Raw genomic sequence first — 26,283 nt, 5'->3', positions numbered from 1 at the left:
TTGCACAGTTTTGCATCAGTGGTCTGCCCTAGTTCAACGGGCAGATCTTTCAGTAAAAAGTATCGGGTGTACTTTGCTGTTTCTGAACACAAGGGCACCAACGCAGCAGAATTTCTCAAATGAACATCAGCAAGCAAATGACGTCCTCCTTTGATACGCACCAACTTCAAGTCTTACTGCTGCAACTGAAGAAACCATCGCTGAGAGTGTGAAGCTGCAGCAGTCAATCACTTTATGACAGATTTGCCAAAGAGGCAAATGATCAGTTTCTAATGTAAAATGTCTCCCCACTAAGTAGACTTTGAAGTGTACAATGGCAAAAACCATGCCAAGAATTCTCGCTCCATCTGGAAATATTTTGTCTCCATTGGGCTGAGACTATGGGAGGCAAATATAACCAGCCATCCCTCCTGGAGCAGAACTAGGCCCAGTCCCGAATTGCATGGATCAGACTGAATCACTACTGACTTCTTTGGATCAAAATAAGCATATGACTGGATACTACAGAGGGCTTGACTTGGGGTTTCAAAGGCCTGCTTTGCCTCTTCAGTCCAAACCAACTGGCCCTGGGTTAAACCCCACAGTGGCTTGGCAAAGGTACTAACATGGGGCAGAGCATGACCACTTATGTTTCAAGGTAAGCCAAGATCAAACATAAACTGCTACCATCTGTGGGTAATGGTAGCAAAGCAACAGCTTGTAGCTATTCAGGTGCCAGTTTCACACCATCGGCCAACAGAGAACGCCCTAGAAAATCTACACCATCTCTTGCAAAACAGCACTTGGCCGCATTTAACTTTATGCCAGCTTGTTGGAGTTGGGTTAGCCCTGGTCCAGAACAGCATTATGCTCAGGAGGACTCTTAGCAACCATGAGAATGCCATCCAAATATCAACATGCAACTTAGATATTATCAAGGAGCTGAGACACCAGTCTCTGAAATACCTCAGGAGCAGAGACTCACCCAAAAGGGAGTTGTTGATAGCAATACCTCCCAAATGACATGTTGAAAGTCAATAACAACTGCAAACTTTCAACCACAGATATTGGCTAATGACCAGATCGGTTATCCAGCAGATTGAAAATCCAGGATTTACTCAACAGGTCACTTCTTTGAAGGTTGGCAATTGAAACTGCTCACTTTTCACATACTTATTAAGTGCCCTAAAATCCATGCACAGTCAAATGTCATCATTCTTCCTGTATCCGATCACCTTGGGGGGAGGGGGGGCTCTATTTCCATAGGCCCTTCCACCTCCCGCATGATACTGTTATCTTTCATGCGCTGCTTCGATCTTGTCAAAAAATGCAGGAGGTACCTGACATGCAGGTGATGCAAAGGGCTTGGCATTTGAATCCAGCTGGAGAGAGTGCGCATATCGCATGGAGAGAACATCATCACCATTAAATAAATCCTGTTCTCTCTGAATGGTACATTGGGTATCCCCTTCTATTCTAGCCAACATAACCACACCCAAGGTGTCCTGTGCGAATTCCTGCATAACACACTAAACACAGATCACAGGACAACAATGGAACGGCATTCGCAGCAGCACATTTACCATGTAAAACTTTGCAGCCTTTGTAGAACACACAGCTCCACTCACTGTCTGCAAAGCATACAAATTCTAAGCTTTTATCACCACTGTAGTCAGGCAAATGGCCAGATTATGAACTAACCCAGAGGGGAGAACATTAATGTCAGCACCCATCTCCACCATGCACTTCACAGGTGAACCATTAATTTCTACAATATTGGATACCCGCTCCAGCACCTTGCCACACGAGAAGACTGTATCAAAGGAAACATCAAGGTCCCCGGTAAAGGCAGTGTCCTGCGGCTCCACATTTACAGAATGTACCTGTCATTGTGAGCCTGTGCACCATGGCACACTAACTGAAAGTGTCCTTCCTTCCCATAAGCCCAGCACTTAGCAGTTGTAGCCTGGCAGACAGGAAAACTGGCCACGTGACCCGTACTACTACGGCAGAAACAGTGAGGCACTGGAAACTTTCACGCCCGGCTGAGACCAAGGTGTGGGAGTAGGTAGTGCTGTATGACCGAGCGACAGAAGTAGAAAGAACAGCTGATGGGTTAAGTGTAGACCAGAGGTGGGCAAATTACAGCCCGTAGGCCACGTCCGGCCCGCAGGACCCTCCTGTCTGGCCTCTGAGCTCCTGCCCCGGGAGGCTCGCCCCTGGTCCTCTGCTGTTCCCCCTCCCCTGCAGCCTCCGCTCATGGCGCCACCACCACAATGCTCTGGGTGGTGAGCTCCTGGGGCAGCGCAGCTGCAGAGCCTGGCCTGACCCAGTCTCTGTGCTGCACGGTGCATGGCAGGCTCCAGCCAGGCAGCATGGCTGTAGCACTGCCAGCCACCGGTGCTCCAGGCAGCGCGGTAAGGGGGCAGGGAGCAGAGGGGTTGGAGAGGAGTTTGGGGAGGGGAGGATCAGGGGGCAGGGCAGTCAGAGGGCAGGGAACAGAGGGTTGAATGGGGGCAGAGGTCCCGGGGGGGCAGTGGGGGACAATCAGGGGTAGGGGTTCTGGGGTCAGTCAGGGAGAAGGGGTGGTTGGATGGGGCAGGGGTCTGGGAAGCAGGGCAGTCAGGAATGAGAGGAGGGGTTGGATGGGGCAGCAGGGGGCAGTCGGGGTGGAGGTTCCCAGAGGGGACAGGGAGCAGGGGGCTTGGATGGGGCAGGAGTCCTTGAGGGTTGTCAGGGGGCAAGAAGCGGGGGGGTCAGGGGGCACACAGATAGGGATTGGGGGCCGGGCCACGCCTGGCTCTTCGGGAAGGCACAGCCTCTCTTAATAGGCCCTCCATACAATTTCCAAAACCCAATGCAGCCCTCAGGCAAAAAGTTTGCTCGCCCCTGGTGTAGACACAAGGAGAGCAGCAGTCAGAGACACAGAACCCTTTGAGCCTGAGCCCCCTCAAATGCTTCACTCTTAGCAACTGTGGCATCAAAAGCTAAGAGTTCTAGCATCTTTGGCCAAAACCATTCACCCAGGAGGTCACTGGCTACACCAATCATAACATTCCCAAATTCATAATCCTGGGCCACCTGCTGCACACAACATGCAAACTTGCATATGGTTTTGTTGGGCTGCTGGCAAACTTTAAAAAACATTTTCCTCTTTAGCAGAACAGAATCTCCAGTCCCAAATTACTCATTGAGGTGCTGCACAGGCACATCAAAGAAGGACATGGGCTCCGGGAGTTCATAAGTATAAATGCCATCATGGCACTAAGCAGTTCTGCAGCAAGGGTAATCTAGCCACATCGGAGTGTTGCAGGATCTGCAACAGTTCCGAAACTTCCAGACACAGTATCGCCAGTTAACAGGTGAAGAATGTGTAGGCAGCATGGGCCACAGAATAGAAACACTTGTGGCCATAATGTTACACTCCTATATACCACAGAACAGCAATCCCAAATCACGCAGAAATCGAAGTAAGACACATAGGTAGGTGGTCAATCAGGACATGTAATAACCATGGACCGGATAAGTCAACCACACTCTGAACAAAACATAACAGTCCAATTGGAAGGTATGTAGCAGCAAGCCCTGAGTAACTTCACACAGCCAATGCTACGTGTGTGCAGGGCCAGCTGTAGGCCAATTCAACCAATTTCCCTGAATCGGGCCCCGCCCCTAAGAGGGCCCCGCACCCAAGCCTCAGTACAGCATACGGGCAAGAGACGGTGTGCTGTACCGGGGTGGTCTGGCTTCCCTAGGGGGCAATTTAAAGGACCTGGGGCTCCCAGCAGGGGCTGGAGCCCCAAACCCTTTAAATTGCCACTGGAGCCCCACTGCTGAAGACCTGAGGTAGGGCTGCAGAGCTCTGGGGGCTATTTAAAAAGTCCGGGGCTCCTGTTGCTTCTACTGCCCCGGCCCTTTAAATAGCCGTGGGAGCCCCACTGCTTCCCCAGGGCTCCCACGGCTATTTAAAGGGCTGGGGCGGTAGAAGCAGGGAAATCCCAGGCCCTTTAAATAGCCCCCAGAGCCCTGGGGTAGTGGGGGTTGGGGGGGCTCCAGCTGCCTCTGCTGTCCCAGTCCTTTAAATAGCCACCGGAGCCCCACCGCTTCCCCCAGGGCTCCCTTGGATATTTACAGGGCTGGGGTGGTGGAAGCAGGGGAGCCCCAGGCCCTTTAAATACCTCCGAGCCCCAGGCTACTGCTGCTACCCCGATAGGGGAGGGAGGAGGAAGGGGCACTCACCATACAGGGTGGGCTGTACCCCCTGTACCAGGCACCCCCTGCCCGCAGCCAGCCCGTCTCCAGCCAGCCCTGTACCCCCTGCCTGCAGCCAGCCCGTCTCCAGCCAGGCCCTGCCGCACCCTCTGCCCTTCCCGCACCAGCCCTGCACCCCCTGCCCTGTCACCAGCCAATCCCTGCCGCATCCCCCTGCCTGAAGCCAGCCAGTTCCACACTCCTCTGTCTCCAGCCCTGCCAACCCCTGCCGCACCCCCCTGCGGCCCTGCCTGAAGCCAGCCAGCCCACCCCCACACACACCCTGTCTCCAGCCAGCCTCACACCCCCTGCCCTGCCTGCAGCCAGCCCCTACCTCCAGTCAGCTCCTGTCCTGCCTCCAGCCAGCCCCATGTCCACTGGTGCTCTGCAGTTCCCAGGGCAGTAACCCTGCACACCTGCTTCAATGAGGGGGGCAGGGAGCAGCTGGGACCCACACATGTGCACACCCTAGGATGACCAGACAGCAAGTGTGAAAAATCGGGATGGGGGTGGGGGGGGTAATAGGAGTCTATATAAGAAAAAGACCCAAAAATCAGGACTGTCCCTATAAAAATCGGGACATCTGGTCACCCTAGCACACCCCAGGGAGTGGCGGGGACCCACACGTGTGAAACAGAGCTCATTTCTAGTTCAGGCCCATCTTTTTAAAAAAGAACTTCAGGTAGGGTTAACGTACATCCGTATTTTCCCAGACATGTCAGGCTAAATTTTAAAAATTCCTCCTGGGAAAATACAGACATATGGTAATGCTATTAGTACAAAAAATACATACTGTGGCACATCCCTTAAATCAGAACTTTTTATAGGGAACCGATTGCTAAGAAATGAAAGGCTTTTTTATTTTATTTTATTTTTTTTACATTTTTTTTTTTCCATACATCCTTGCTGGGGCCCCGCCAAAAATGTTCGAATTGGGCACCGCATTTCCTAAAGCCGGCCCTGCGTGTGTGCATGCGTGCACACCCTCACACAAAAACTGGAACACTGATGCAGGAACCAGGAAGCTAACAGGAACAGCATGCAATAAGCAGGAAGGCAACACAACACGCACACACAAACACACCTTTGAAAAACCATGAATGTCAAATCTGGTCTTGCCTAGTTTGCTGGAGGACTCAGACATGCCTACCGGGCTCTCCCAGCCTTTCACTAGAAGTGGTGACAAATCTTCAACAAAGCCATTACCTCCCCACTGTACGAGGCACACAAACACAGATTTAATGACTCTGGGGATGAGTCACCACAGTAGTTAATGGTGATGCGATACCAGTGAAAAGATTGCTCCAGATCCTCTCAGAGTTTCAACAATCCCCAGATTGTAGCAATCCACCTTCCAGCAGATGCAGCTTGGCCATGGCTCCTTCAAGACCCATCAGTACCACCCAGTGAGTCACCAGGATTAGTGGAGAGCAATGGGAAGGAATCCCTCTCTTCTGCAGCTGAAGACCCTGTCTGTGCAGGGTTCTTAGCCAGCCTGGGACCAAGGGATGATACTCAGATCCTACCATATGGCATTGCAGCAACTGCCATGCCTTTAATCAGCAACAACATTGATTGGTGTGACCAGGAAAAAGATAGCTAAAAATATTACAAACAAATCCTGAAGACAAGAATGGACATTTTCCAACAACATTCACAGAACCTCCCCTACTTAAATAATTGTCTTAGAATTTGTGGGGGAAGTTTTCATCTGATCAAACGTATTTGTGCACAATGAGTAGTAACCAAAGCACACAGAGAGACTCTCTCAAACCACATACTTGAAACAGTTCTCCTCATAAATGCTGTTCCAGATCTTCCAAGCCTCTGGTCCTTTGTAACCCGTGTAGCGTTCAGGATTCAAGAGTAAATCCACATACTCTGCATCAGGAGACTGTATATCTGTGGAGGGAAGGCCTTAGTTGAGGACAAAAGGAAGTGAAGAATCTACATACTCAGGGCCAGATTTTGCCACCTTGACTCACACTGATTAATACCATGTTCTCTGAATAGGGGGACCAGAGAGCAAGTGTGAAAAATCAGGACACTTCTTTTTTTCGGGGAAGGTGAAGTACAGTTGCAGATATAAGACAAAGTTCCTAATATCAAGATGTCGAGTCACCCTAGTAGCCCCTGTGAAAGCAATAGAAACATATTGAAAGAGGAGTATTAAATGAGTAAGGTTTCAGAATCTGGCCCTTAACAACCAACATGTAGGCTATGTCCACACACAGCAAGGGAAGCTGTGACTGTAACACAGGTAGGAACACCCATGGTAGCTTTAATCTAGCTAGCACAGGTAACAACTGCAGTATGGTCTTCAGCGCAGGCTGCCCAGAACCAGGGCACCAGGGAATGTTAGCCTATTGCTACTCGTGCTAGCACAGGTGCGTCTACCTGTACTACAATCATACCTTCATTTGCAGCATAGACACACCCTTACTTGTCTTCTAGTTTCAAGTCTGAGCCACACTGTGAATCCACTGAAAACCCTGAAAAATGAAAGTTAAAACCTGTGTGTCTGCTCGGAAGCCTGAAACATTTGAGTTCCAAAGATAAATAGTTGCCACTTTAATGAAACTGCAAAGATCAACGGACATATTTTTACAGAAAGGAGCCTGCATGACACAGCACGTGTACATGCACACGCTCTGTTACAGGGAGACAGTTTTCCAGCACTCAGTACTGCCAGCTGGAATGTTTCCAGTTGCAAAGGAGTCTATGAAGTACAGAGTATTTCACTTTGGCCTGGTCTACACTTAAAAGTTAGGCTGACATAGCATGGGACTTGGGGGGATTTGCACCCTCGAGCACCGTAGCTAAGAAAATCTAACCCCCCGTGTAGACAGTGTAGAATGTTTCCATCACTCTAGCTACTGTCACCTAGGGAGGTTGAGTTCCTACAGTAACAGGAAAACCCTTCCGTGGCTATGGGAAATATCTACACAACAGCATTACAGTACCACTGCTGTGCTGCTGAAGCACTCAATGTAAACATGGCCTTTGTCTCAACCATTACAGAGTTAAGGAATATGGAAAGTCAGGTTTACCACTGCAGCAAATTTGACAAGGGATAGTTCTTCCTGCATCTCTTCAAAAAAAGTACAAATAAAGATTAAACACAAAGAATTCAAACTTACTAGTATATTATTCCACAGCTTAAATTTTTACAAAGATTTCAGACTTTGCAATCAGCCTTTGTTTAAACATCGTCACAAAATCATTCAGGCTAGATAGAGCCTCATACCATCAGCTTCACAAAAGTTGTCTGAAGAATCTTCATGCTGGGTCCACTGAAGCATGGCTCGCTGGGTTTCCTCGCTACAGAGAATAAAGAGAGAGAGTTTGAGAGTCAATATTAATTTTTCTTTATGACAAACGTAATGATTTATCGAATGAAATTATACCTCAAAGATTCATTAACGGCACCAAGTCTCTTAGCCTCCTCACATTCTCCAACATGTTTACTGGCTTCTTCTGAATACTAGAAGGCAAAGAGGAAATAGCTGATTTTCTGCATTTAAAATCCTTCCCCAAATCCATTAAAGCATTTGGTCTGATTTTCAAAGATGCTGGGCACCTACAGCTCACAATTGTCTGTCAATATTTCATCTTAACCTGTATGTCTACAAAAGGAGCAGGGTATTTGAAGATGTTTAGAGGCCCATGCGACTGTAGTGATCACTTTGAATTTCACCTCAGAAGTCCCCACTGGCAACTTCTGAAACTCCAACAACTTAGTTGTTTTGAATGGGAAGTAGTTTTATGATCATTGTGACATTAAAAAGGGGGCAATATTCTAAACAGCAATTGTCAGGAGGAACAGAGGTTATTTGTGGTACACTTGATGTCAGCCTGATTAGAGAGGTTTGTATCAGCTGTAGTGAAATTTAACAGTCACATGTCATACCATTCATACAGACACACATACCTTATAGCTTGCAGATTCAGTTCCACCAGGGACTTCGTTCTGAAATGCAAGATATAAAACTGAGACACGTTTTATCCATCGTGCTGATGTGGTCTTCTAGTCTAATTTCAGGAAACATTAGGAAACTGACCAAAAATCTTTCAATAAAAGAGGCATCCGACGAAGTGGGTATTTACCCACGAAAGTTCATGCTCCAATACATCTGTTAGTCTATAAGGTGCCACAGGACTCTTTGCTGCTTTCAATAAAATTAGTTAGAGGGGCAACGTGGTTTTAGGATTCAGGCACTGGACTGGGATTCAAGAGATCTAAGGAGGAGTTAAGATTTGAGCCGAGATCTCCTGTGTGATTAATAGATTCCACAACCAGAAAGGACCATTGTGATCACCTAGTCTGACATCCTGTATAGCGCAGACTGTAGAACTTCCCCAAAATAATTCCTAGAGCAGAGCTCTTAGAAAAAATCCCACCTTGATTGAAAAATTGTCAGTGATGGAGGATCCACCACGACCCTTGGTCAATTGTCCCAAAGGTTAATTACTCCCACTGTTAAAAATGTACGTCTGATTTCCAGTCTCAATTTATCTAGCTTCAACTTCCAGCCTTTGGATCGTGTTATATGTTTCTCTGCTACACTGAAGTGCCCACTATTAAATATTTGTTCCCCATGTAGGTAGATATAGACCATAATCAAGCCACCTCTTAACATTCTCTTTGTTAAGATAAATATATTGAGCTCTTTGAGTCTTATCACTATAAGTCATGTTTTCGATTCCTTTAATCATTCTCATGGCTCTTCTCTGGACCCTCTCCAATTTATCAACATCCTTCTTAATCATAGGCATTTCCTTTAGGGCCTTATTCTCATTTACATTTAGGCTCCTCTCTACTGTCATAGTAGTTTAAAGGGGCTTGGCATACACCAGAATCAGGCCCCAAGTCTCTTTGTACCTCAGTTTCCCTATTGCCTCAAAAGGGAATAATAATGCTTGCTTTCTTATCCCATAGGGATGCTGGAAGGCTAATTCATTAACATTTGTGAGGCACTCAGATATTATGGGGGGAGTGCCACAGAAAAACCAAGAAGAAATTAATATTCATGTCTTTTTGAGAGAGGGGGAAGAAGGGAGATGAAATTAGCCAAATGTAGCAGAATACACAGTATGTGTGAGTGAGTGGTAATTCTTCCTGAACTAGACTGTTTTAAAGTGTTACATCAGCTGGTATATTTCCTGTTAATCAGGCCTCTTCACCTCTATATTTGAGATGTTACAACATGGCTATCGAGGGAAGAAAAGCCAATTCTCTTCCTAGGCAAGCTTACTTAAATGCACACTGTGCTTTTTAAGGATACGTGAAAATAAACTATAGTGACATGGAAAACATAATCTAAATAGGATCAGCTCATATCAGGCAGCCTTCTACCTTTAGAGTACTATATTCTTTTAACTGCTTTCATCCAGGATGGATTTGATTTAAATCACTAGTCAGGAAGACTCGACTTAATCATGGTTTTCTACATAAAAGTGCATTCTTGTTGGTTGTTAGAACCTTAATACATATTCTTCACAACTCAGAGATAGATGTAGGTTTCATTTTTAGAAGGTACACACTATACATTTTTAAACAGTGATATATTTTGAAAACTTTTCAGATCAGTTCTACAGCTATATCAAAAAATGAATGTTTGTTTGGTTATTTCATTTACCAAAAGTAATTAAAGCAGATATTTATGAAGTCTTTGGGAGGTGAACTATCTCCAATTCAACAGGTTAATCATTAATATTTGGAGGATTTTCTTGCCATGCTGTATTAGTAGGAGGAGAACATCACGAGACTGACATTTACATTTTTTTAATTTAACTAAAACAACATTATGTATTCTGGATTTTTTTCTTCAACAGCAAACATATAATATTTTAACAAAAAGGCATATGTCCCTCACTTTTCACATTTATCTCCAGACTTCTCCTCCTTGTCCAGATCTATTCCACCCCCAACAATCTTCTATTCACTGAACTTTTTGAAACTCTGCACTTATCTATATAAACCTGATCAGAAAGCTACAATTGTATTAGCTACAGTAAGCAAAAGCATGGATTCCTGTCCTCTGTAAAGATTGGCTAGAGAAGAAACAAGTTACTGTGGCCAGATTTGTAAAGGTATTTAGGCATTGCTGTGCATAGCCTTGCAACACTTAGCCGATTTAGGAGCTAACTCTCATTTTCATTGACTGTCAATGGGATTTTGGCTCCTAAATGCCTGAATCCCTTTTGAAAACGAGACTTAGGGGTTGAGATGCTGGGCAGAGCAGCAATGCCTAAATACCATTACAAATCTGGACCTGAATAGATTCGTGTACTTACAGATGCACAAGGCTTTACTGCGCAGTCTCTTATCCCACAGTGACTGCTGTCATTCCAAAAAGGGCAAGGTTTCTTTAGGTTTACCTATAAAGAATTATATATAAAAAAATAAATACATATTATACAAATCCACATAACCAAGCCAATGATATGAACCACAGCCTAATTTAACAACACTCGTTACCTTTGAAGTAGATCTAAGCCATAACTTTTGCAATAATTCTCATTTAAGGTGTAACTCAGCACACAGCAATCCACCCTTTTATAAGGGCTTAAGTGACACATGGCCCATACTCTGGCTTTCTACACAGGAGTGAACTTCACAATTGGTGAAAAAGATTCAGGATAAACTTTTGTACTTCTCTCTCTCACATGAAAAATGTTTTCAGTTGGAGGTGACCTTACAGATGACGTTAAATATGGTGACATTAAAGATTTCAGATGTTTGGTAGCGCATTTTTCAGGGCATTTCTTAGATGCTCCTGGGCCTAGAGCAGATTCTCAATTACTCCCTTATCTGCCTCAAAATATCAGCCTCCAAGTAGTGCTCTCCTAAATAACCCTAACATGTAATGATTTTTTTAAAACAGTAATAGACAAAACTACAGCCAAATTGGGGGAGGGATAGCTCAGTAGTTTGAGCCTTGGCCTGGTAAACCCACGGTTGTGAGTTCAATCCGTGAGGGGGCTATTTAGAGATCACGGCAAAAATCTGTCAGGGGGTTGGACTAGCTGACCTCCTTTCCAACCGTGATATTCTATGATGAACATACTCAAACACTGCCTCATGTTTGACTCCCCAGGTAGAAAGGTTTTTTAAAAGCACAAATGGCCAAATTCTGCACTTACTTACAGTCAGTGCTTAATTTATAATGAAAGAGGTGCCAGGGCTCAAGCATTTTTTTTACGTTCATCACTGATGCAGCAAGCCCAGAGGTGCTGGGGCTATGAGCTACCAAACCTAGACGTGCCAGGACTGCCCTGGCACAAATTCAGCACTGCTTATATTCATACAACTCCAGCGAGGTTATTATGGTATAATCGCAGGCAGGACCCATTTAATAAAAACTGGATAGACGTTATAATGACCAATTCGCTTGGTCTTGTTAAGTGCCTCTTCGTGCGTACAAACAAAATATTGTTCTCACTGCACAGCTTTTGCCCCAGCAAATATTTTCCATACTTCACCTGGCATAAAAACCACTTCCTTGCTCTACCACTAAAGCCTTTAAGGGGAAAAAAGTGCTTCAGAAGCAATTCTTAAAACTTTATATAATTTATTTGAAGACTATGTTGCCTCAAATTAAGGTTCTCCGAATAGTATGAAAGTCTGAATTGTTATGATCACGTTCCTAAAACAAGAATACATGAATTAAAAGATAATTGATAACTTATATGGAGGAGATTTTAAAAAAAAATAAAAAACATAAAAACACACTACTTATCAAGTCCCGACAAATTTTTGGCAATGAATATAATTTTCTAATATGAAAATACCTTGTAATGTCTAAAGTAGTCACTTTCCAGAAGTTTATTTAATCTAGGAAAAAGCTTGTTGTTGTTAAATGTATCTATGGTTTCAACATCACAGGTGCAATCATCTAAGTAACCAGTGACCTGTTGAATAAAAAACAAAATATGACACATAATATGAACAAAATATAGGATCTATTTTTAAGTACAGTGCACAATATTTAATACAAAACATCTTCCCAGACTTTTCCTAAGAGGCTACCAGATAAGGAGGTTAATGAGAATTAACAAGCATCAACCCTGCTGTACTGGCTTGGTATTTTTAATTTTTTTAGACACAGCTTTGAGAACTGTCTTGTGCCTTTTTCTATATATCTTGGTGTCTGTAAATCTTTGTGGAGGAATGCCCTTTCTCCAAAACTTATTCATAGTTGCCATACTGCTGAAGAGCTGATATTTCATGAACACTTCACTCTTTTTAAAAAACTTAGATTCTGATTGAAACATTTGACTAAGTTGTATTATTACACATTAATTCTTGTCCTGTCTACAAAGCACACATAAATACACTCCTTTGGCCACATACATTGTATATGAACAATTTTAGGGCCTGATCCAGCAAGGTGCTGAATGCCCTGAACTTTAACGGAACTATACCAATGGCAATTGCCTACCTAGGTTCTTATAGGACAACAATCCCTGCAGCATCACAGGCCTGGTCTACACTCGTAGTCTGGATGGACCCTCAGGGTTGTAAGGAGTGCCAGTCCCCCGCATCAAGACCAATTATGTGATAACAATACCTTCATCAGAACTCACAACGACCAAAATAAAGTCCTATTAAACCACTTTATTAAACCGTTTTTAGGCAGGCAATTATGTTGCTGCCATTTTACTTGATTTAATCAGAACCGGACAAAACGTGATGGAATCTCTTCTCCCATCGATTACAGAGATCCAAGAAAATAATCATGTTAAATCTAGTTTAAAAAGCCAATATTTCTTGCATCATTCCAAAGCAACTCAGTGGGCTGTGTTGTTGCTGAGTGCTTTTTTAAGACCGCATGAGAAGACAGATTCATTTGTGGTCTTACTGCACACAGATTGCTGGCTCAAAGAGGAAGTTGCACAATGTCAAATAAGTAGACAGAGTAGGAAGTAAACAACTCAGCGTTAAAACACCTGAGCCAGAAGTACTCTCAGCACCCAACCCTTTACATTATGTTGGTGACTTATATTGGATTTTGACACATCAGTCCAACATATAGCAATGTGGCATTATACAGTGTTGGGTAATATCACAGTTTTGGAAATTCAAGGACTTAAGACCAAGAAGGACTTTACATTTAAATAGATATATTAGTTTAGGAAGTGAATATCCACAGGAAGTTTGATACAGTTTATTATAATAGGTTCCCTTGACCCTGTCCTTCAACATCTACCAAAAATAGCAGAACCCTATAGCACATAACCATTTACACGCACAGACAAAATATTAGTTCATTCTCCAAAATTTCCGATCATGTCAAATCTCAGCTCCCTCTTCATTGTACTGGAAGCAAACCTGCAGGCAGAGGCAGAAGGAGAAGATAATGGAAAACAGAGGATCCTTACAGGCGTTAAGGTCGGTGACAGCTAAGTGTAAATTTGTAAAGGAGCTGTTCTAACGATTGCCAGGGGGTGACAGGAATAATACTGTAAGAGAAGCAAGGAACAAAGTAAATACGAAGCTATACAGACAACAGAATTTTGTTGTTGTTTTCAAGGACTTCTTGTTAATTCTCTTCTCTCACTTGCAAGTAATTCAGTCTTGGTCCTTATTTTTCAGGCACCCATCAGCTTGGGCCCAGGATACCTAAAGATCCGGGATGAGGGCTACAGAAACAAGTCTGCTCCTCAGGCCCAAAAGAACTGTGCGAAGTAGGATAAATCTCTTCTGTTTGGGGGACTGAGCTTTCTCAGGGGCTGGTCCCAGATTGAGGAATGAAATCCCACAGAAGCAAAGTACCACCAACCTTCCTACATTCCACTCCCAGGGAAGGCACACTTCTTTGCCCTGCCTTCTCTGGGGCAAACATAGAGCAGCATGGACACCTATCAGATTATTTTTAAAAATATTCATTTACAAATTATAGTCGGGAAAGAGAAGAATGAAAGAATGAGCCAGGCAAGAGATGCTAGTCACCTCACTTAAAGACTTCTGTAAGGCGCCCTGATAACTACATGAAGGCCACAGACAAATCTGAACAGAACAGTGCTAATCACCACTGGGGCAATTAAACACCTTCTTGCTCCCTTCCCCCACCCTCAAAAGGGACAGGGGGCAATGGAACACTTTCCTCCTAGACAGTGATTAAACAAGGAAAGAAAGAATGGATGGAACAATTAGCACCCTTCGGGAAAAGCTCCAGATGACTGACTTTGCAATGGCCTAGTCTGCTGCCTGAGGAATAAGGAGCCCAGTCTCCAAACCTGAATCTCTCCTATTGTACGTCAGTACTGTGGAATTGACTCCTTTAAAGAAATCATTTGGGCAACCCGGACCACAGTCGAGGCTTGCTGAACTCAGTGGAAAGGGACGTCTACGTTACCATGCTAGCACTCCTGCTTCCCCATAAACAATGTATTTTTGTTACAAGACTATGGTTCTATGTTTCGTTTTGGAATCTCCTGTTTTACAAAGCAACCCTAGTACTATTTCCTACACTTGACCTCATGTTTTCAGTATAAACATTGACATTTCCAGACCTACAATTCTACGATTCTGTAATTGGGAAACTGAAGGGGTTTTGCATTGCAATTGCTGTAAAATTAAGAGCTCAGCAATTAAGCTTATCACAAGGCTAAGCCACCCAATTAAAAAAAATTAACTGACTAATCTCTAGTCTACACTCACTTCTGTTTCAAAATCTGTATTGCTACTTTCTGGAAATATTGCATTCTTTAGTTAAGCCAGGGAACGCGCTGCACTGTGATCCAGCCGGGTGTTCAGAGCTACTGTGGTGCAAATCTGGGCAGCTAATGATTCAGTTACACTAGAAAAAGGTTCCATTCTGAGAACATGTTGGTCCTGCTGGCATCCTTGAAAAACATGGAATACCTACACGCGGAATTGCTTCAAGGGGCATGCATGCCAAAACACTGCTGGCATTAGATTTGCTTTCACTGATTCAGCATGAGCTGTTTTGATCTGCAGTGTGGAAGGCAATACCACCAGCATGGATAGATGGCACTACCATTGTGCAGACAGTTCCCCTGGGCACTGTCTTTTGAAACAGCCCAGATTCCACTGCTTCTGGGAGCTGCAGTATAGGGTTTAGAACAGCACGAGGAAAAAGAATAGGCCACGCAGAGGGTTCGGAACAATTCAGCACAGCTAGTGTAGGCACATGGAACTCCTCTCTCCACTGACAATTCCCATTGACTTAATGCTCTCAGGAATTCACCCTCTGTGCTCCATCCAGTTCTAGCCTACCAGTTTGGAATGGTTCAGTTCTCAAGCATACATATGGTCTAGCATGCATTACTGGCCTGCTTACCTACCACTGCCTCCCTTCCTGAGGAGCCAAAGGCTGGAGACAATGTAAAGGGAGACAGAACAGGAGCCAGTGAAGCCAGGAAGCCTCCAAGATGCTGACGCCTGAGACACCAGAGGTCCCATAGAAAAGAGCTATCGAGCACTGTGTGTGATCCAAGCCTCCTAGAGGACTGAAGCAATGCTACTGGTGCAAGGAGAAAGGTCCCAATAAGACTAATAAGGCTTCCATTTCACTTTTGCCCTGGCTAAACTGACCTGCTCTAGAAAGTCTAGAAATAGTCAAGATCAAAATACAAAATCCAGCCAGGAAACATAAGAATGCACCTCTGCTCTAGTGTAATTCCAGAGTTACAATGTTCCTTATAGGTCCTTATATGGACATATATCACTGTATCAATGTCTTTCCCTGCTGCTTTAGGCCCCTTAGCAGAAGTTGTAATGTTATTTATTTGGGTATCTACAGCGCCTACTGTCATGGCACCGACATCTTAATTATAAATGTGTTGACAACATATGCCACACACTAAGTGACATCTTTAAAAAATAAATATTTATCTGGAACAGTTGTTTAAGATGAAACACACAAGCTGATATACTCACAAACAGGTGCCATGTGCTTCATTGTTCACGGGACTCGCTGAACTGAACAGCTGGGTTTCCCTGAGCCCAGAGGCTAGGGCTGGTGTTGCCCAAGCGAAAGGAGGCAACACTGAAGCTATGGTGATGTCAAAGATGGAAGGGGTGCGTAAGCATGATATGAGGCAAGAGGGCAGGGCTGGTTCTGCCCAAATACAAGATACTAACACTAAAGCTATGATGCACTTGCAGCTGGCAGATACAAACATCCCAGACAATACGAGTGGCCCAGATTCTTGAGGAAGTCTGGGGCCTTCTTGTGAAGGAATGCAACTGGAACTCAGTATGCATGTCTAATTAACTCTCTAATGCTAATGGATGGGCATGGCGTGTGTACCTAACACAGCCATTAGAACACTGCAATATTTTGGTACTAAACCCCAATCAGATAAAAATCTTACTATATTTCCCTTGCTTTTGTTCTTTCTCCTTCACTTCATCTCCCTCCTTTCCCTCACCTAGCTCTCCACTCTTCTGCAATTGTCCTCTCTGCTCTATCCCCTCTACTTTCTTCCCCCCATGTCTGGTTAGCTCCCTCCTCCCTCGCTTTCTCTCGGTCACCCCCTTCTTTTTCACTGCCCTGTCCAACTCCCATTTAAGTCAGTGCAAAGACTCCCACAAGCTTCCAAGGTAATGAAAGCAGGGTGTGTGCATCTTCCTCCCCCTGCTGCCACCCGTCCCCAGCCCAGCTGTGGAGTGGGGAAGATGGTGACACATTATCCTGCCATGCTCACCTGCAGCCAGAACAGGAAGTGGGATCATCTCAGAGGATGGAATGAGGAGCATCTTTTAGCCTGTATCAGCAGCCACCCTAGTTACCACCTCCCAGCTCTCCCTGCTTGTGGTACTCCACTCAAATTTGGGATCAACTCATTATTTTTTGTGAGTTGGCAGCTCATGGCCAAAGGGAGATCTTCAGTTATGGAGGCTCCTAAGCCCACTTTCTGCCACAGCTGCTGTACACTGGGATCCAGTTAGTCCTTCCCCTCCCCCACCTCATCCAGGTGATTCCTGTATGACGTCAGAGCCAAGACTGGGCTTGTGGGGCTCTCACGTTAGCCTCACTGGTAGCTGCAGGAGCAAGGTACAGAGCTGTGCGTTCAGCAGTATCTCACCTATTGAGTTCCCTGGCAGCATCTCACACTGGGGAGACTGAAGTTGCGTCAGGTGACATTTCAGAGTGTGTGCCTGCAGCAGGGAGCTGCAGCTGCAGCTGCCAATAGAGTTAGAAGACACGTCCCAGTTTTGCTCCCCAGATGACACTATGGAGACATTGAGTGTTGGCAGGTATGAATTCCTGCCTCAGTGGTCAGGGCAGGGCTTGAAAACACAAACTTAAGGAGCTCATTCTCCTAGCCCGTTGCTTTGACCACGCTGCCCCTTCTTTGCCTTCCTCCACTTGTTCCCCCTTCTCTGTCTCTTTAAACACAAGCTACTTGTCTTCACTTGCAAGGCCCTTCATAGCCTATTTCCACTCTACCCATGATCTCTTACTCACTACCGAAACATCTAGTCAGCCCTTCAGTGGGACCATGATGTCAGCCTCCATCACACACTGATTAAATTGCTGCCCCTACTGCTTGGAAGGAACTCCCCAAAGACATCTGCAAAGCCCTGTCATTCTCCCCCTTCAAATCCTTCCAAAACACTCTCCTTTGCCATCTTGCCTGCCTGCCAAAAACTTGACAGACGTTAGTGTGCTGATACCATGCCTGATCACACTGATCAATATTGTCTATTTCCTTGACTTCCCCTGTCTGTCCGTATCCATCTGTTGTCTTTGGTCTTATACTTAGATTGTAAGCTCTTTGGGGACCATCTTTTTGTTCTGCCTCTGTCCAACACCTAACACATGCTGAGTTCTTGATCCACGACAAGGGCTCCTAGGCACTACCATAATACAAAAAACTAATAAAAAGAAAAGGAACGCAACTTAAAAATCTGTTCAAGGAGCAAAGGATCAGATATTCTTGAGGCCCAACTTTTCACATTTTCTATTATGGCCAGGTACCAAACTGACACACACAAAAAACAAAACCCCACACCCTTTGTGTTATCTGAATAACCTTCATTTGCCTAACTGCACAATGTTCAACCAAAATCCAGGTTGCCCATCACCCAACAGCTGCAGTGTTTCCACAAAGCAACTACAAAAGTCTGTAAACAATATATGTGCAGTAAGTTCCTGGGAGTACATAGGGAGACTTGATTAATGATTGATTAGAGCATATAATACATCATAAACAAAAATATCTGAGTGGAGGATGAGCTGTTTGTAAAGTTATTGGAACAGAGATGTTGAAATGATATTTAGTGCTAATGAGACAGATGGTAAAGCAGCAACATTATGTGAAATTGTTATGTTGTTTTTAGTTACACAGGCCTGTTTTTGATAAAGTTTCAGAACTGGGTAGTGGTGGCCTTAATGTAAAGGAACTGTAACGTAGCTGTCAAAAAAGTTAGGCCTCAATCTCCCCCACGGGGAGCCTCACTGAAACCAGCCCACGTGGAGCTCACTGCAGAATCAGGACCTATTTGGTCCAGCATCTGAAATGTTGTGAGTGCTAGTTTTATCTTAAGTCTGTACCAACACCCCCCATGTCATCCTATGCCACGTCTGAGCTAATGGGGTCATACACGCTATTCTCTTTCCTTACACAACACACTGTCAGCACATAACCAAACCGATTTTGTGAAGGTGATAAACTTCGGGATACCTCGATTATGAAAAATGCTATTAACAGAACAAATTACACCTGTACCCCGATATAACGTGACCTGATATAACACGAATTCGGATATAATATGGTAAAGCAGTGTGCGGGGGGGGGGCAGGGCTGCGCACTCCGGCGGATCAGAGCAAGTTCGATATAATATGCGCTCACCTATAACACGGTAAGATTTTTTAGCTCCCGAGGACAGCGTTATATCGGGATAGAGGTGTATATTCTAAAAGAAAAGGCAGCAGGAAAATAATGGCTTTAGAGAGCTCAGATGCACAAGTTATAGCGCCAACCGTTCCCACCCAGAGGAAAAAGAAAAGAACAAGCACTTCAGTGTGCATATGCAAAGCACTATTCTATGTCTGTCCCATACTGCTTTATACAGTGGTACTTACTTTTCATTTGACTTGTACTTGTGTAAATTAATGCCTCTTTCTCGCAATCACTATTCAGTCTCTATGGTTATATATAGGCAAAACACCTTTAAAGAACTAAATAACATTTTTTCATTCTTTATCAGCAGTATCTCTTTGACAGGCTATCTACATGAAAATGATTATTAAACCCAAGCCAGTTGTGCAACTCCATAGTTCCCATTTCCCAATTCCTTTTTAATAGATGGAAAAGAATGAGGAAGTTAATACAAAACCTGTTATTGTCACATTGAGGTTACAAGGTTTAAACATGGGTCAGAAAATGAAAGTGTTAAATGTTTCATTGCAATTGTAACTCATCTGGGCCCCAAATCCTGCAAATGAGTCAAAGTCGGGTATTCTGAGTGGGGTCCATTCGTATAATTGCAAGATCTGGTCTTTACATTGCACACACATGGTTGCTGTTTAGGCTGTTAAATGTATCGCTTAAACACAACAGGACAGATCCTCAGCTGGTGTAAGTCAGCATAGCTTCACTGAAGTTAATGGATCTACGCTGCTTTACACCGGCTGAGGATCTGACCTAGCATATGCAATGTGGAAGAGCTAACGTTGCAACAAACACTTTATTATACATTGGATTTTATACTTTAATCTCTTCTACAAGAGAGGGCTGTACACAGGACAAATCTGAAAACCTGTCAAAATCTTTCTCTTGCGTTCCTCTCTCTCCTGAATGTCAGAAGCATAAGGAATAGCTCCTGACTGTTGGGAATGTGATAAGTGAGAAACAGGACAGATAGGAAGATTTCACCCTCAGATACTATAGTGATGTACATCCTTGAAATATCTTAGACCAGTCAATTATTTTTTTGCCAAGGTCCAAATTTCTTGGTCAAGGTATAGTCAAGGTCAGACTTCAGAGAAAATAGTAAAACAACAATCATAATAAGTAAACAGAGGCGGCTCCATGTATTTTGCCACCCTAAGCACGGCAGTCAGTCGGCTTTCGGTGGCATGCCTGCAGGAGGTCTGCCGGTCCCTTGCCTTCGGCGTACCCGCCGCCAAATTGCCACCGAATCCTCAGGACCGGCGGACCTCCTGCAGGCATGCCACCGAATCCACGTTAACAGCAGACTTCCCTCAGGCATGCCGCCGAAGGCAGTCTGACTGCCACTCTAATGGCGACCGGCAGGCCGCCCCCCGTGGCTTGCTGCCCCAGGCACGCGCTTGATGCGCTGGTGCCTGGAGCCGCCCCTGTAAGAAAATAAAAAGATTTTGGGGTCCATTCAAAAGCATCTGGCGGTCAAGATTTGGCCTGCGGTCCCCCTATCGACTACCCCGGCCTAAGGACTGTAATAAGCCTGCAAAGTACACCGTCTCTCACCCCTGATGATGGGTCCCTCCAGCTCAGGAAGGAGACGCACTGGCAATGGCAGCAGGGCTGTATGGGACAGAATATACTGCTGCTGTCTGTGCTGTGTCTATGGTTTCATAGTGTCAGATTCCAAGGCCAAAAGGGACCACTGTGATCACCTAGTCCTCAAACTGTGGGTTGGGACCCCGAAATGGGTCACGACCCCATTTTAATGGGGTCACCAGGGCTGGCTTAGATTTGCTGGGGCCCGGGCCAAAGCCCAAGCCCGAGGGCTCAGGTTACAGGCCCCCTGCCTGCGGCTGAAGCCTTTGGGCTTCGGCTTTGGTCCCCCAACCTGGAGAGGTGGGGCTTTGGCTTTCCCCCCTCCCTGGGTGGGCTCAGGCTTCAGTCCCCCTACCGGGGTCCTGTAATAATTTTTGTTGTCAGAAGGGGGTCACGGTGAAATGAAGTTTGAGAATCCCTGGCCTAGTCTGATCGCCTATATAGTTCAGGCCAGAGAACGCCCCCAAAATAATTCCTAGAACAGAGTTTTTAGAAACACAATCCACCCTTGACTGAAAAATTCTCTGTGATGGACAATCCACCACAACCCTGGGTCAACTGTCTGAACAGTTAACAGAGACCTTTAAACTACAGCACTGCCAAGCCGGACCTAACGCTCACACAGTTCTGGAGACCCACCCTTCACGACTCAGGTTAAGGAGGAGATTAGTGAGTGCCCTGGCAGGGCAGGATGGGTACAAGGAGGAGACACTGCAGAACTGGAATTAATTTGCAACCTGGACACCATCAAATTAGGCCTGAATAAAGACTGGGAGTGGATGGGTCATTACAAGAACTAAAAAAAACCTGATTTCCCCATGCTAATTTGCTGCTACTGTTACTCTCACCGTCTTGTAACAGTTTGAAATGAGCCACCCTGATTACCACTACAAAAGTGATTTTTCATCCTGTTGATAATAGCCCACTTTAATTGACTTGTCTCAACCCCCCCACTAGGTAAGGCAACTCCCATCTTTTCATGTACTGCTATAGATCTCTTCCTACTGGATTTTCCACTCCATTCACCTGATGAAGTGGGTTTTAGCCCACGAAAGCTTATCCCCAAATAAATGTGCTAGTCTATAAGGTGCCACAAGGACTCCTCCTTGTTTTAGGGAGAAGACAGGTAGGGGAGGATGTGACAGGTGGGGTGATAGAGAAACATGCCGATAACATGAGTGTGGGGATGGGAGGGTAGAACATACCCTGACAGACACCAAGGGGAGGCGCAGATGGGGGGACAGGACGGACACGCGGGGACGAGAGGAGGAACGGACAGATACCAGAGGGATGAGAGAGGACAGACACTGAGGAGGCGCGGGGGGGGGGAGAGGAGGGACGGAAGACACGCACCTGAGGGAGGCGCAGGGGGGGGGAGAGGAGGGAACGGACACACACACCTGGGGCAGGCGCAGAGGGGGGAGAGGAGGGCAGCGCAGAGGGGGGAGAGGAGGGGCGGGACAGACACCTGGGGCAGGCGCAGAGGGGGGAGAGGAGGGACGGACACACACCTGGGGCAGGCGCAGAGGGGGGAGAGGAGGCAAGGCGCAGAGGGGGAGAGGAGGGACGGACAGACACTGGGGCAGGCGCAGAGGGGGAGAGGAGGGACGGACACACACCTGGGGCAGGCGGCAAGAGGGGGGAGAGAGGGACGGACACACACCTGGGGCAGGCGCAGAGGGAGGGAGGGACGGAACACACCTGGGGCAGGGCGGCAGAGGGGGGGAGAGGAGGGACGGACACACACCTGGGGCAGGCGCAGAGGGGGGGGGGAGAGGAGGGACGGACAACACCTGGGGCAGGCGCAGAGGGGGGAGAGGAGGGACGGACAGACACCTGGGGCAGGCGCAGAGGGGGGGAGAGGAGGGACGGACAGCACACCTGGGGCCAGGCGCAGAGGGGGGAGAGGAGGGACAGACAGACACCTGGGGCAGGCGCAGAGGGGGGAGAGGAGGGACGGACAGACACCGCGGGCAGGCGCAGAGGGGAGAGGAGGGACGACAGACACCGCGGGCAGGCGCAGAGGGGGAGAGGAGGACGGACACACACCGCGGGCAGGCGCAGAGGGGGGAGAGGAGGGACAGACAGACACCGCGGGCAGGCGCAGAGGGGGAGGGAGGGAGGACAGACGCGCGGGGCGCACCGGCCGGCCGGCGGCTCTCACCTGGCAGAAGCACCTCTGCTCCGCAGAGCCCGCAGGGGCTGCCCGGCGGCCGCCCCGGGTCCCAGCCCCCCGCCCCGACAGTCCCAGCAGCAGCCAGCGCAGGTCGCAGCGGCCCATGGCGCGTGTCTGTGGGGGCTGCCGCGGCGCGCGGACTAGACCGGCCGGGCGGCCCCGCCCCGCTAGGCGCGCCCGGATTTCCGGCCGGGAAGCTGCGGACGTGGAACGCGGCCCACGCCGGGCCCCGGCCTGACCTGGCCCTGCCCCATTGGAGGAGCCTGCGGTGGCGGGTAGCGGTGATACGTCCCCAGAGCCCGCCCAACCCTGCGCGGCGGTGGGACCGCTCTGCGCCCAGCGCCTGCACCCCGCCCCGACTTGTGCCAGTGCCCGTGGCCGAGCCAGGCCTGCGCACCGGACTACACTCGGTCTGCCAGTGCACCCGCTTGGCACACCCAGCCGTGCCAATGCACCCAGGCTACACTCGATCTGCCAATGCACCGGGCGCTGGTAACACCCAGCTGTGCCAATGCACCAGGCTACACTCGGATCTGCCAATGCAATCCGGGCGCTGGTAACACCCAGCTGTGCCAATGCACCAGGCTACACTCGAATCTGGCCAATGCACCGGGCGCTGTAACACCCACCGTGCTAATGCACCAACATGGCAACACACCCGTGCCAATGCACCAAGTGTGCAATGCAACCAAACCATGGCAACTCCCAGCCGTGCCAATGCACGAAAACTATGGCAACACTCAAGCTGTGCCAATGCACCAAGTGGTGCCATGCACCAAACCATGGCAACACGCCAGCCCGTGCCAATGCCAAGTGTGCCATGCACCAAAACCATGGCAACACCCAGCCGTACGCCAATGCAGCGAAACTATGGCAACATTCAAGCTGTGCCAATGCACAAAGTGTGCCATGCCACAAACCATGGAAACACCCAGGCCGTGCCAATGCACAGGCTAACTCGGATCTGCCAATCACCGGCCGCTGGTAAACACCCCAGCTGTGCCAATGCACCAGGCACACTCGGATCTGAGTGCCAGTGCACCCGGCGCTGGGAAACCATCAGCCATGCCAATGCACCAGGCTACACTCGGATCTGCCAATGCACCTGGCCCTGGCACACCCAGCCGTGCTAATGCAACCAAACCATGGCAACCCCAGCCGTGCAATGCAACGGAAACTTATGGAACACCAGCTGTGCCAATGCACGCAAAGTGTGCCATGCACCAAAACCATGGCAACACCCAGCCGTGCCAATGCACGAAACTATGGCAACATTCAGCTGTGCCAATGCACCAAGTGTGCCATGCACCAAACCATGGCAACACCCAGCCGTGCCAATGCACCAGGCTACACTCAGATCTGCCAATGCACCGGCCCTGGCAACACCCAGCCATGCCAATGCACCAGGTTACACTGGCATCTGCCATGCACCAGGACCTAGCACGGTGGTTCTCCACATTTTGTATTGGTGACTCCTTTCACATAGCAAGCCTCTGAGTGCGAACACCCCCTCCCCATAAATTAAAAACACTTTTTAATATATTTAACACCATTATAAATGCTGGAGGCAAAACAGGGTTTGGGGTGGAGACTGACAGATTGCGACCCCCAAAGTAATAACATCACGACCCTCTGAGGGATCTCAACACCCAGTTTGAGAACCCCTGCCCAAGCAACACCCAGTTGTGCCAACGAACCACAATGTGCCATGCACCTGGCCCTGGCAACACCCAGCCGTGCCAATGCACCAAGTGTGCCATGCACCAAAACATGGCACACCCAGACATGCCAATGCACCAGGCTACACTGGCATCTGCCATGCACCTGTTGCAACACCAAGCCATGCCGATGCACCGAAGTGTGCCATGCATCAGAACATGGCAACACCATAAACTGTCATAGGATAAGAGGGAAGCTTAAAGTAACTGGTTAAAAGATAGGAAACAAAGGGTAGGAATAAATGGTCAGTTTTCAGAATGGAGAGAGGTAAATAGTGGTGTCCCCCAGGGATCTGTGCTGGGACCAGTCCTATTCAACATATTCATAAATGATCTGGAAAAAGGGGTAAAAAGTGAGGTGGCAAAATTTGCAGATGATAGTAAACTACTCAAGATAGTTAAGTCCCAGACAGACTGCGACGAGCTACAAAGGGATCTCACAAAACCGGATGACTGGGCAACAAAATGGCAGATGAAATTCAATGTTGATAAATGCAAAGTAATGCGCATTAGAAAACATAATCCTAACTATACATATAAAATTATTGGGTCTAAATTAGCTGTTGCCATTCAAAAAAGAGATCTTGGAGTCATTGTTGATAATTCTCAGCAAACATTCACTCAATGTGCAGCAGCAGTCAAAGAAGCAAATAGAATGTTTGGAACCATTAGGAAAAGGATAGATAATAAGATAGAAAATATCATATTGCCTCTATATAAATCCCTGGTATGCCCACATCTTGAATACTGGGTGCAGATCTGGTTGCCCCATCTCAAAGAAAGATATATTGGAATTGGAAAAGGTACAGAGACGGGCAACAAAAATGATTAGGGGTTTGGAAGCATCTTCCATCCAAGGAGTATGAAAAAGACTGGGACTGTCCAGCTTGCAAAAGAGATGACTAAGGGGGGATATCATAAAGGTCTGAACAAAATCATGAATAGTGTGGAGAAAGTGAATAAGGAAGTGCTATTTACCCCTTCACATAACACACAAACCGGATCACCAAATGAAATTAATAGGCAGGAGGTTTAAAACAAACAAAAGGAAGTGTTTCTTCACATAACACAGAGCCAAGCTGTGGAACTTTTTGCCAGAGGGATGCTGTGAAGGCCAAGACTATAACAGGGTTAAAAAATAACTAAATAAGTTCAGGGAGGACAGGTCCATCAATGGCTATGAGTCAGGATGGGCAGGCATCCAAAACCAAACCAACACCAAGCCATGCCAAAGCACTAAATGGCATTGGAATCTGCCATGCACCAATGTCAATCCACCAAACTATTGTTAACTACTGTGCTATCCATCAAATAACACAAAAATGTGATGCGCCAGTGCTCCAAATTGTACCAGCGTATAGCCATACACCAAACCATGTCATGTAGACCACATCTAGCATCAGCTTGTGCCAGTGTTTCAATCACACATCCAACTTTTCTACAGAACAGCCACACCACACACCAAACTGTGCCACACTACAGTAGTACTATGCACTGAACTACCATCCACACACCAAACTGTGCCAACGTACAGCGGCACTATGCACTGAACTATACAAAGCCCAGTCACAACCATACCACACAAGAACCATGCGACTGACTTCAGCTGATGGCTTTCAGCATCTCTGGGGATTGGGCACTGTATATGTTACAACCATGACTGAAAGACTTCAACCATGCTGTTGAAAACAACCATGC

At 46.8% G+C, this 26,283-nt stretch overlaps 1 protein-coding gene and 1 long non-coding RNA gene across 3 annotated transcripts in view; one reads left to right on the top strand and one right to left on the bottom strand.

Annotated features, from left to right (window-relative positions):
• Positions 1–14,878, top strand: part of LOC116816601 (uncharacterized) — a 39,474-nt gene extending 24,596 nt beyond the window's left edge. The window contains exon 2 of the long non-coding RNA XR_012655855.1: positions 13,829–14,878. This is a non-coding gene — a long non-coding RNA (uncharacterized LOC116816601). The remainder of the gene's footprint in view (positions 1–13,828) is intronic.
• ERO1A (endoplasmic reticulum oxidoreductase 1 alpha) overlaps positions 1–23,000 on the bottom strand; it is a 38,136-nt gene extending 15,136 nt beyond the window's left edge. For both annotated transcript variants that reach the window (XM_032765953.2, XM_032765954.2), the window contains exons 1-7: positions 22,856–23,000; positions 12,025–12,144; positions 10,528–10,611; positions 8,162–8,200; positions 7,638–7,714; positions 7,478–7,551; positions 6,012–6,132 (exon numbers count right to left, since the gene is read on the bottom strand). In XM_032765953.2, coding sequence (XP_032621844.1) covers positions 6,012–6,132; positions 7,478–7,551; positions 7,638–7,714; positions 8,162–8,200; positions 10,528–10,611; positions 12,025–12,144; positions 22,856–22,972 — 632 coding nt within the window. In that variant the 5' untranslated portion in view covers positions 22,973–23,000. The remainder of the gene's footprint in view (positions 1–6,011; positions 6,133–7,477; positions 7,552–7,637; positions 7,715–8,161; positions 8,201–10,527; positions 10,612–12,024; positions 12,145–22,855) is intronic.
• Positions 23,001–26,283: the final 3,283 nt, after the last annotated feature.

This window comes from Chelonoidis abingdonii, chromosome 4, assembly GCF_003597395.2.
Source record: "Chelonoidis abingdonii isolate Lonesome George chromosome 4, CheloAbing_2.0, whole genome shotgun sequence".
Classification (NCBI taxonomy): domain Eukaryota; kingdom Metazoa; phylum Chordata; order Testudines; family Testudinidae; genus Chelonoidis; species Chelonoidis abingdonii.
Note: the sequence above shows the minus strand (reverse complement) of the source record. Positions and strands in the feature narration are given on the sequence as shown.